Source organism: Puma concolor, chromosome B4 (assembly GCF_028749965.1).
Source record: "Puma concolor isolate L17-30 chromosome B4, mPumCon1.1.hap2, whole genome shotgun sequence".
NCBI classification, from domain to species: Eukaryota; Metazoa; Chordata; class Mammalia; order Carnivora; family Felidae; genus Puma; species Puma concolor.
This window is the reverse complement of record NC_141673.1, coordinates 132,714,624-132,726,688: the sequence shown is the minus strand read 5'-3', so window position 1 is coordinate 132,726,688 and position 12,065 is coordinate 132,714,624. Positions and strand designations below refer to the sequence as shown.

The 12,065-nt window shown below is 38.8% G+C and overlaps 1 protein-coding gene across 11 annotated transcripts in view; it reads right to left on the bottom strand.

The window, feature by feature from the left end:
• USP6NL (USP6 N-terminal like) overlaps positions 1–12,065 on the bottom strand; it is a 245,065-nt gene that overhangs the window by 79,697 nt on the left and 153,303 nt on the right. For 9 of the 11 annotated variants that reach the window (XR_015254038.1, XM_086714968.1, XM_086714971.1 and 6 more), the window contains 2 exons: positions 10,657–10,724; positions 8,590–8,672 (listed from right to left, as the gene is read on the bottom strand). Coding sequence is in view for 9 of the 11 variants with exons in the window: in XM_086714968.1 (XP_086571094.1) it covers positions 8,590–8,672; positions 10,657–10,724 (151 nt within the window). In the remaining 2 variants the exon portion in view is untranslated. Of the gene's footprint in view, positions 1–8,589; positions 8,673–10,656; positions 10,725–12,065 lie in introns of those variants that run through there. The other 2 variants (XM_086714973.1, XM_086714975.1) reach the window with 2 other exon arrangements.

Sequence of the window (12,065 nt, the reverse complement as noted above, 5' to 3'; positions counted from 1 at the left end):
AAAAGGGCTTATCAACGCCGCTGGAATCTATTTCTTAGGTGAAGGGGTCAGCAGAGATGTCCCGAAAGCACAGGAACGTCTGGCACCCTTTGTGCACACCACGACAGGTGTTTCTGGAGCGAGCGGGCTGCCCTGGGCAACAGCAGTTTCTCGTGCAGCTGATGTGAACAGATCCTGGTAACTGCCTACTTGAACCTTCCTGACTGCAAATGAAGTGCCAACTCCGGCTGCCTACCAAAGGACGAGTTCTCTGAAGGTGCCGGGTACATTTCTGTGGCGTTCTTCTATTTACTAAACAAGACCCACACATTTTGCTGTGCCTATTCTAAACACTGAATCAGAACCAAGTTTTGTATTTGTCTGTAGAATGGTGTGGACCATGTATCGGCTCAGGCTACGTGGCCTATGTTGGGCAGGTCCTACAGAATGCACTGGTGAAATTCAAGATGAGACAGGACTGCCCTCAGCATCCCACTCCATCTTAACATCAAACCATACTACTGAAACCCCTGGGACAGAGACATGCAGGAATGTGTGTGTGTGTGTAAGTATATGTATATATACACATGTATATACACACACATATATATAATCCAAATATACACACACACACACACACACATATATGCAAATATATACACATATATATATTTGGATATATACATATATATATTTGGATTATATATATATATGTGGATATAAATACTATATATATATTTTTGGATATATATATATATACATTTGGATATATATACATATATCCAAAGTAAGTCTTAGGCAAACTCCAAAAGTAGACACACTTGGTCTAGGATCTCCCTCCACCTCAATGTTTTACATTGTTTCCTTTTGCCCTGTCACAACCCCACCAGGATCTGATTGTCTATGCAGCACCTCCATCATATCCCTACTAACTCCTACTAACCAAGCCTTTATTTATATGCATTTTAAAAATTTATTCCTTAAATTTTTTGTTTGAGATATAACTGACCATAACATTACACTAGTTTTAGGTGTACAACATAGTGATTTTTTTTAATTTTCTTTTTTTAATGTTTATTTTTGAGAACGAGACCGACACAAGTAGGAAAAGGGCAGAAGAGAGCGGGAGACACAGAATCTGAAGCCACCTCCAGGGTCTGAGTTGTAAGCACAGAGCCCGATGTGGGGCTCGAACTCATGCACAACAATTTGACATATGTATATATTACAAAATGATTACTATATTAAGTTAACATCCATCACCACACACGGTTACAAGTTTTTGGCTTTTTTCCTTTTGATGAAAACTTTTAAGATCTACTCCCTTAGCAACTCTAAAATATACAAATATTAACTATCATCACCATGCTGTGCACTACATTCCCAGCACTTACCTACCTTATAACTGGAAATTTGTACCTTTTGATCACATTCACTCATGTGCCTACCTCCCACAGCCACCATCCCCCATCTGGCCTCTGGCAACCACCAACCTGTTCTCTGTATTTGTAAGTTCATTTGTTTGTTGCTTGTTTGTTTCAAATTCCACATATAAATGATAACATACAGTATTTGTCTTTCTCTATCTGATTTATTTCACTTAATGTCCTCAAGGTCCATCCATGTCATCATAAATGGTAAAATTCCATTCTTTTTTGTGGCTGAATAATATGCCTCTGTGTGTGTGTGTGTGTGTGTGTGTGTGTGTGTGTGTGTGTGTGTGTGTACACACATTTTCTTTATCCATTCATCTATCAATGAACACTAAGGTTGTTTCCATGTTTTGGCTATTGCAAATAATGTTGCAGTGAACACAGAAAACAAAAATCCTTCTGAGACTGTGATTTCCCTTTGGATAAATACCCAGAAGTAGAATTGGTGGATCACACTGTAGTTCTATTTTTAATTTTTTGAGGAACCTCCCTACTGTTTTCCACAGTAGCCGCACCAATTTACGTTCCTACCAGCAGTACACAAGGGTCCCTTTTTTTCCACATCCTTGCCAACACTTGTTACTTCTTGTCTTTTTGATAATAGCTATTCTAACCGGTGTGAGGTGATATCTCATTATCTCATTGTGATTTTAATTTGCATTTCCTTGATGACTGGTGATGTTAACCATCTTTTCATGCACCTGTTAGCCATGTGTATGTCTTCTTTGGGAAGATGTCTATTCAGGGTCTTTGACCATTATTTAATTTGACTGTGTTTTGCTACTTAGTTGTAGGAGTTCTTTATATATTTTGGATATTAACCCCTTATCAGATACCTAATTTGAAAATACTTTCTCCCATTTGGTGCATTGCCTTTTTAAAAATTTTTTTTTAATGTTTATTTATTTTTGACAGAGAGAGAGAGACAGACCATGAGCGGTGGAGGGGCAGACAGAGAGGGAGACACAGAACCCGAAGCAGGCGCCAGGCTCCGAGCTGTCAGCACAGAGCCCAACGCGGGGCTTGAACTCACCAACCGCGAGATCATGACCTGAGCCAAAGTCGGATGCTCAACCGACTGAGCTTCCCAGGCGTCCCAGGTACGCTGCCTTTTTATATGCTGTACAAAAGCTTTTTGGTGAGATGTAGTCCCATTTGTTTATTTTTGCTTTTGTTGCCTCTGCTATTTGTATCAGATCCACAAAATCACAGCCAAAACCAATGTCAAGGAGCTTTGTGCCTACGTTTTCTTCTAGAAGTTTTATGGTTTCAGGTCTTACATTCAAGCCTTTAATCCACTCATTCTGCTGCCTGTGCCTGCCCAGTGCCCCCACTGCCACTTATTAAAGAAATTGTCCTTTCCCTACTGTAGTAAATTAAATGACCATACATGCGCAGGTTTCTTTCTGGACTCTCATGTCTGTTCCAATGCTCTATGTCTCTATTTTTGTGGCTATACCATAATGTTTTGACTACTAGAGCTTTGTAATATACTTTGAAATCATGAAGTGTGATGCCTCCAGCTTTGCTCTTCTTTCTCAAGACTGCTTTAGCTATTTCGGTCTTTTGTGGCTCCATACACGTTTTAGGATTGTCCATGTACTATTTCTGTGAAACATGCCACTGGAATTTTGATAGACAGTATACTGAATCTGTAGATAGCTTTGGTTAGTATGGATATTTCAACAAAATTAATTCTTCCAATCCATGAGTATGGAATTTCTTTCCATTTATTTGTGTCATCTTCCATTTCTTTCATCAACATCTTAGAGTTTTCAGAGTGTAATTCTTTTTCTCCTTGGCTAAACTGATTCCTAGATCTTCTATCTTATTTTTTTATGCAGTTATAAACAGGATTATTTTCTTCTCTTTTTGATAGTTTTTACTAGTATATAAAAACTAGTTGCATTTGCATTCATCTGGCACTCACATATAAAAATGCAACTAGGGGTGCCTGGGTGGCTCAGTCGGTTAAGCGGCCGACTTCGACTTCAGGTCATGATCTCTTGGTCCGTGAGTTCGAGCCCCGCGTCGGGCTCTGTGCTGACAGCTCAGAGCCTGGAGCCTGTTTCAGATTCTGTGTCTCCCTCTCTCTCTGACCCTCCCCTGTTCATGCTCTGTCTCTCCCTGTCTCAAAAATAAGTAAAACGTTAAAAAAATTTTTTTAAATAAAAATAAAAATGCAACTAATTTATATATTGATTTTGTATCCTGCAACTTTACTGAATTCACTTATCAGTTTCAACAATTCTTTGGTGGAGTCTCAGGTTTTCTATATATAAGATCCTATCATCTGCAAAAAGAGATAGCTTTACTTCTTCTGTTCCAGTTTGGATGCCTTTTATTTCTCTTTCTTGTCTAACTGTGCTGACTAGAACTTCCAGTACTATGTGAATAAAAGTGGCAAAAGTGGGCATCTCTGTCTTGTTTCTGCAGGAAAAGCCTCAGCTTCTAACCACTGGGTATGATGTTAGCTGTGGGTTTGTCATATGTGGCTTTATTTATGATGAGGTCCATTCACCCCATACCTGCTGTATGTTGAATTGTGAAAACAGTCTTGAAACTCCTTAGATGGACGAAAGAGCAAGAATGTGGTCAAGTTTTCCTACAATGGATTTTCCTGCACTATTACTCCGTACCTGACACTTTTTATATGAAATCTGCTGTGTGCACAGCACTGATCTCCACAGAACTTTTCCTCTTCAAATCTCTGTGATGGCAAGCATTAATTTTCACAGCCTTCCAAGGAAAAAGCAAGGAGGGGATTGCTGCCGAACCGAAAGCTACACACAATGTCTAGGATACAGATGTGAGTCACAGCACCAGCCTCAGGCACAGCAGCTGGCAGGTGTGAGGAAGGAGTACACTACACGTTGCTGAGTCAGTGTACGAAAAAACGGTGACCCCATGCTGCATGCATCTGTGCATCTTTATCTGGCACCTAAATATCCATCAAGTAAAAGAAAGACCAAAATCTGCATGAGTGCAGAGTATTCCTTCAGTTAGCAAACTACAGCCCCAGGATCAAATCTGGTCCACGGCCTGCTCTTGTGAGTAAAGAAAGGTTCAACGGAACACCGCCACGCTCAGTCATGTGTTGTCTGAGGTTGTTTTCATGCCACGACAGTAGAGTTGAATAGTTATGACAAAGATCATGCGGTCCACAAAGCCAAAAATATTTACTATCTGGCTCCTCACAGAAAATGTTTGCCTACCCCTACTTTAAAAAACAAAGGTTTGGGGGCACCTAGTTGGCTCAGTCAGTTGAGCGTCTGACTCTTGATATCAGCTCAGGTCATGATCTCACAGCTGTGGGACTGAACCCCGCATCTCGGTGGGCGCAGAGGGTGTAACCTGCTTGGAATTCTCTCCCTTTCCGTCTGCCCCTCCCCTGCTCGCCTGTGCTCTCTCTCCCCCTCTCTCAAAATAAGTAGACAAACTTAAAAACAAAGCAAAACAAAGGTCTGTCCTCTATGAATGAGACACACAGAAGTTGCTTAAAGAAAACACCAAGCTGACAGCAAGAAGCTATGCCTCATAGAAACACAGCAAATAAAAACAACACAGTCATCCCTGGAAAGAGAGGGGCCTTAACTGCATCTATTTTCATCTGTTTTAAACTTAAAAGAATTATTAACGAGAGTGTATGTGACTGTAATTTTTGGCATATTTCTGTGAGATAAACTTTCATTTGGCAACTTAACACTTGTTAAAATCTGTAAGTTAAATATATTGACTAAATTTTGTTTTGAAGTAAATTTTGTCTAAATTTAGATTTAACTCTAATCAAAAGGATCGGTCGGGTAGAAAAGTTCTCAAGCTCTTGTCATCAAAACAGATGTCCTATGAAAACAAAAACACCTTTATTTTGGTTTCCAAATATTTATGTAGTCATAGTAAACTACAATCTGCTAAACTTTATATACACATTTTGATTAGTTAAAAATCTAAAGCTTCACATTAATTTTATCTTTATTTTTGATACGATTTCCTTCTAATTCTATAAATAACTTATGACCTAAAAGCTCGATCTATCATGTCCAAATTCCAAGCATTCTTCACTAAACAGACGAGTGGTGACTACTTTTGATACAAATGTTGCAAGTTCTCTAACTCTTCACTAAGCTTGATTTCTCCATTCTCCGGATGTAAGTAACCCTGTCGCAGGGACGCGGACCGGGGCTAACCCCCATCTCTGAATACTAAACAAAGACCTTCCTGTTGCAGCATCGAGCCAGGCTGGTTTGGCAACAGTTTTTATATTTATTGTGAAATCTATTATAAAACCACGTTAGTCCTATACTGTATTTGTGAATACAAATACATGCCTTCTTCACATATCATAGCAAGTAATTTAAGTCACTAAAACTGTAATTAGATATGAAGTCAGCAGCCTTCAAAGAAGATTACAAAGTGACTTCTGGCTATTGTACTGTATTGACACTGACACTTACAACCTGAATTCACCGCAGAACCAATCAAAATTGCAAAGAACTAAAACAGCAGAAAGAAATGCTCTTTGATCAAGGTGTGACAGAACGCAGTGTCTAAATGCCTAGACCAAGGGACTTTATTCAATAGTGCAAAAACACTTCTTCAGGCTACAGTGATAAGCAATGAAAGGCACCAGCAGCAACCTCTAGAGAAAGCGTCTTACTTAAATTAGGCGTTGTAACAAAAAATCTATGACTTTGGTGAAATTTAATGAAGCCTAACATTACACTAAAATCCATTTCTATGCTTCATTATTTTCATTTGCGCCGGATGCTTCAAAACTGCATCACAGTATAAATTTAAAAAGTGAGCGTGATCATATGAGAACCGGTGCCAGTTGGCTTCATTTTCCGAGGAGTGGTGAACTGAGCTATCCAACTATACCTTCACACAAGCAGTCGCTTTCAACGGTGTCCTCTTTAGGCCCTCCTTTTCCCCTTTCGATTTTCTTTCTAGGCATCTCAAGGCACTTCTGTGTTTCTCTTACTGAACACACAGGAGGGTGGTGATGCACAATCCGGAAGACAGGCCCTGCTGCAAAACTACATCCCTCATCGGACACCTACTGTCAACACAACGTGGGCCAGTTGCCCGACTTCTTTCTGCTTCAGTTTCATCTAAAAAAAGGATAAATAAGAGCGCCTATCCCAAGGAGTTTTTGAGAGGAATCAAAGAGTTATCCATGTAAAAGGCTTAGAACAGTGCCTGGCACACAGTAAGTGCTCGATGAATACTGGCTAATATTATTATTATTTTTTTTTTATTTAAAAAAATTTTTTTTCAACGTTTATTTATTTTTGGGACAGAGAGAGACAGAGCATGAACGGGGGAGGGGCAGAGAGAGAGGGAGACACAGAATCGGAAACAGGCTCCAGGCTCTGAGCCATCAGCCCAGAGCCTGACGCGGGGCTCGAACTCACAGACCGTGAGATCGTGACCTGGCTGGAGTCGGACGCTTAACCGACTGCGCCACCCAGGCGCCCCAGTGGCTAATATTATTAAGATAAATTATTGATTGACTAAACATGTTGTTTCAAGCAATGAGAAATGAGGTTTTAGGTAATTATTAGATCCTTTTGGAATGCAGTTTCTTTCATATGTAGTATTACATTAGACCATTTTATGATACAAACATCTCTTCTAGTGGTTCACTTCCAATATATTGTATATACAATATACCAAATATACAAAGGAGGTCAAAATCAGCTGAGTTATATTTCACCTTCTGAATCAAAATCTGGGATAGAGCCCAGAAATTTATTTATTTTTAATTCCCAGCTGATTCTAACGTGCAGGCAATTTTGGGACCTACTGATCCTGACAGGGCTAAATGTGCAAATTATCCTTCAGTCACATACCTCGGTTCTGCACACTAACCCACACAAACATGCAATCATTTCCTGACACATTTGTGGCTAAGTTTGATTTATTAAAAAAAAAAAAAAAGTGGAAGTGGGGGTTTAATTTGAGAACAGTATTTCATCATAGTTAAACATTGCTCTGTCGGTCTGTTGAAGTTCTGAGTCTTCTAATTATAACTACTCAGGAGAACACTCTGGTTATGCTAATGTCATTAGGTATAATAATAACACCTTAAATTTGTCCACACCTTTATATAGTACTCTATCGTTTCACTTCTTCAAAGCTTCAACTATACTCTAGGTACGCAGAGCAGTAACTGATTCTGCTTTATAGATGAGGCACTAAAGTGTTATCTGATAGCAGCAAAGCCACAAGAAAGGGCATTCTCCAACTCCCAGAACTGTTTCTGTTAATTTGTTTGCTTGTTCAACCCAAAGAAAAACATGATACAAAAAAATACTTCCTAAATGCAACAAAACTCAACAGAAGGAGAAAACAAAGTCTGAGTACTACAAGTTGCTGCTATGAACTATCAAGAAATTACATTTTTTCTCCAAAATGTAATCATGTATCATAAATTGAAAAACCCTTTTCAATTTATACTTTATAATAAATCAGAGTGGGAAAAAAATAAATTTGAACGAGAAATTAATCACTAAATTGGATGGAACCAAACAAACTGTAGAGATGATGAGGAGTCTCCAGCCTGTGGGAATCCGCCTAAACAATGCCAGAACCAGAGCGGGCAGATGCTCGTCACGAGCGAGATGTTTCCAAGAGTCAACACCACTTCAGCCACTTTACTTTATAGTAGTCTAGACCTCCCTCAACTCTTTACATAACATACTCAGGATAAATGGAATTAATTTTGAGAAGCAATAACATGGAGACATTTATAACTATAGGAAAGATCAACAGCAGTGCTTTTCATTGCTCATATTTAGGCTGCATAACACTAAAGTTCTAATTGCTAATTATTTTTAAAACGCATTTACATAAAATGAAATGTTTTGTAATTATTTCTGAAATACAAAGTGTTATTCATTTCCATTTAATTCTGCTAAATTATTGATACAACTCATTTATTGCACTTTATGTCCCTACTAAAATACAACAAATATTAAAAATTGTATTCTTAACTGTAGTTCAATTTTAATCATAGAGGTTAAAAATGCTAGGAATTTAATAACAAAAAGCACACTGCAGGACCAGTCCGGGCATCTCCTTCATAGCAGGGCTATTAAAAATAAAGAAAATCAATATAATGGGTCACCATAGAAACATCATAATAAAAAGTTAACTTTCAATCGATACAACTTACTGTAAAAAGCCAAATCTGTCCGTGACTTTGTAAACAAGGTAATCAGCATCCTCCCAAGGTTCAATCTCTGCACCTTCTCGTCCCTGTAATAGGGAACAAAGAAGGATATGACTGGGAATTTATAAAACTGAATAATTATTCAGAATAAAAAGGTCACAAGAGTTATTTTTTATAAAGAGCTAGAAATCAGGCATTATCACCCTAAATTAACTTTTTAAAAAAACGACTTTTGGTAATAGAATCACCATTTCCTGGGTACAGGCTTCAGAAGGTCCCATATGTCAGCAAGAACTGACATGCAGCTAAGCCCTGATTTATCAGACCTGGGTTCCTGTGAGAAGCCAACTGGGGACGTGGGAGCAACGAAGGGCAAGAAAGCCACTCGGGAAGGAACTGCCAAACTTCAATGTTTTTGAATCAACCTGTCTTGGAAAAAAAACTCTTTCATGCCTTCTCATCCAAACTTCTCAGAACAGTAAGCTATCCACCTTGTCTCTCTACTTCATAGCTACATCAGCCTGGACATGATTCTTGCCAAGGTCAAAAATGATCTTCCATTGTCCAATCCAGTGGACACTGCTCGGTTCTTATCTAGAGGACTCTGCTCGGTGTGCCCGTCAGTGTTGCACATTCCCCATGCCTCAAGCTCCATGACACCAGCCTCTCTTGGCTCTCCCCATACCATCCAACTCTTCTTTTGATGGGTCTTCACAGATCCCTCTCAGTGTGCCCAGAGCCCTGCCCTCAGACCACTGCTCTTCTCATTGTACTTCTGAGGCCGTGAACTAGCACTGATTAGTAGGAACCCCAAATGTCTACACCAACCCATCACATTTCAGACTCATACCCAACTGTCTTGTGGACCCCTCCATCTGCATGTATTTTATCAATGACTGTACAACGGCTAGCCCAGTCACTAAGTGTTAACTGCATGGAAAAAAAATTCATACAAACATGAATGAATGACATTTCTACTGATTTTAAGTTAGTTAAGCAGTTAAATAAATTAATTAGGTTTTTCATAGATCACACTAAAATCTATTCACAATAATGGGAATTTGTGTCAGGTTGTTCCAAACAACCAATTTAAAAACGAACTCCGGGAACATAGCTGTTAAGTTGAGCACCGCCTGTATGCCTCCCTGGGGGCAGGGCACAGTCCAGATGACTTTCTATAATTTGATGCTCCTGTTATTCTCACAAATAATCAAAAGCAACAGATATGAAATTACATGCAAGTGATATAAATATAAAACATGACATTTATAAATCACTGCCTACAACCCATTACAGACCTCAAGAGGTAAAGTAATAATGAGGAGACATGTGAACTGTCAACAACTGTAATTTTCTAAAGCATCAAAAACCAGATTTCATAACTAACAAAGAGATAAAATGCTAATGGAGATTATATATAATGTATAAGTTCAAATTTTCAGATCCGTGTTAAAATTTTAATACCACATATAAATTATAAATAAAATGGGTATTTAATTTTATATACTAACATATTCAAATATTTATTGAATACCTAGCATGAGTCAGAAACTATTCTAGATATTCAGAATATAAGAGTAAATCAAACAAAAGGTATTCTTACCCTCCATTTACATTCTAGGAGTGAGAGTAGACGAAAAACAAAGTAAGCGTAATATAAAGTATGCTGACATAAGTGCTGTGGTGAAAGAGAAAGGAGAGAACAGGGACCCAGAGAGCCGGGGAAGGAGGGGGTATTTGCTATTACACAGTGTGGTCAGAGAAGATCTCACAAAGAAGGTAGCATCTGGGTAAAGATCGGAAAAAGGTGAGACAATGAGGTCTGAGACTATCTAGGATATAACGTTCTGGGCAGAAAAAACGGCCAGCGCAAAGCTCAGTGTGTAGGGAGAACAGCAAGAGACCAGGGTGGTTGGAGCAGAGGGAAGAAGAGAGAATAAAGATGACTTCAAAGGTCACATGAAATAAATAAACTGCTTCTGTAATTCAAGCTCTCCAAAAAACAAATCCATTTCTATTTATATGTTTTTTCTGATAAAACAGACTCAAAGAGTAAATCTGAATACTTACTCTGTCATATTTAGCAACTATTTCGGCTCGCTCCTGGGCAAGTTTGAGGGCTACATCCTGGTCCGAATCTGTGGAGAGAACGAGTTTAGATGAACTGTTATTTAAAAAACCATAAAGTTAATTAATTATAAACCTAAGGTAAAACAAAAAAATAAACAATAAATCAATATTGCCTAAAAGGACAAACTAGCCAAATCAAATAAACTTAAAAGGCTGAGTTAATTATCTATAACTACGGCTTTGAAATATCAACATATCTACCATTTCAGTAGTATATATGATATTCAAAAGAAAGTAAATTTATTAACATGGCATTAACTTAGAAGAGATGATAAATCTTATCCCTCAAGAATCAATTTTGGATCTAATTTCGGAGAAACAAGTGTTGAAGTTGAAACAAACCGAAAGCTCAAAGTTTTCAGATGAAACCCATCTGGGTATATGATGAGAAGAACATTCAAGAATGCTTTTACAAATTGAGGTAATCTGTCCACAAAATAAACAGTGTTAAGATACACTTCAAGAGTTAGAAAAATTATTTCTCCTACATGATGAAAATAATCACTCCTTCATTGGGTCCCTGAGGTCCTCCCTCACCAAATGCCTCAATTACTATGCTAATCTCCAATTCTGCTGCACACATACCCTTCTTTCTTACCACCACCAGGTATCCCTGAAAAATACAAATCTGGTAAGAGTGGTAGAGATCACGACATGAAATAGCATGCATATGATGACACACCCCAAGTACCATAAAGAAAAACAAAAGACCAGGGACAGGCTATATCAAAGGTACCTCTTATCACGAAGAAAAACACAAGCACTCCACTGGAAATGTGGGCAATGGCCATGAGCAAGAAATTCCCAAGAGTAACAATAACAGCCACAACCACATCTGTGTTCTCACTAACTCCCTGGCAGACAGGACGATATTGCCTGGCAGCAGGTACTGTGAAAAGCTCTTTACATCCCTCATCCCGTTTATGTCTCACCACGACTCCCTACCATAGGTAGCATATGAGGCCTGGAGATTTAGCCCACTGTCTAAGGTCACAAAACTACTAAAGAGCAAAACTGGGACTCAAATCCAGACAGTCATGACTCCATAGCCCGTAATTTTAAGGATAATTTTATAAAAATGACCGCTAAAGACACAAGAAAGAAAAATAATAATAAAGACACAGGAAAGGACTTGCAGTGAAAGATGGCAGACACAACACACTTTCATATTCATTCCTCTGGAAACACTAAAGTGACTCTACAGGGATTCTTCAAACCCCCTCCCTCAAAGGCCCAGCAAATGGTGGCTCCTGAGGAGAGGGAAGGGTGGGGTTAGACCCAAGAAAGGTGATGAAAGGAGTCAACTCCCCCGAGACACCGAAGGGGATGTGCATGCGTACAGAAGAGGT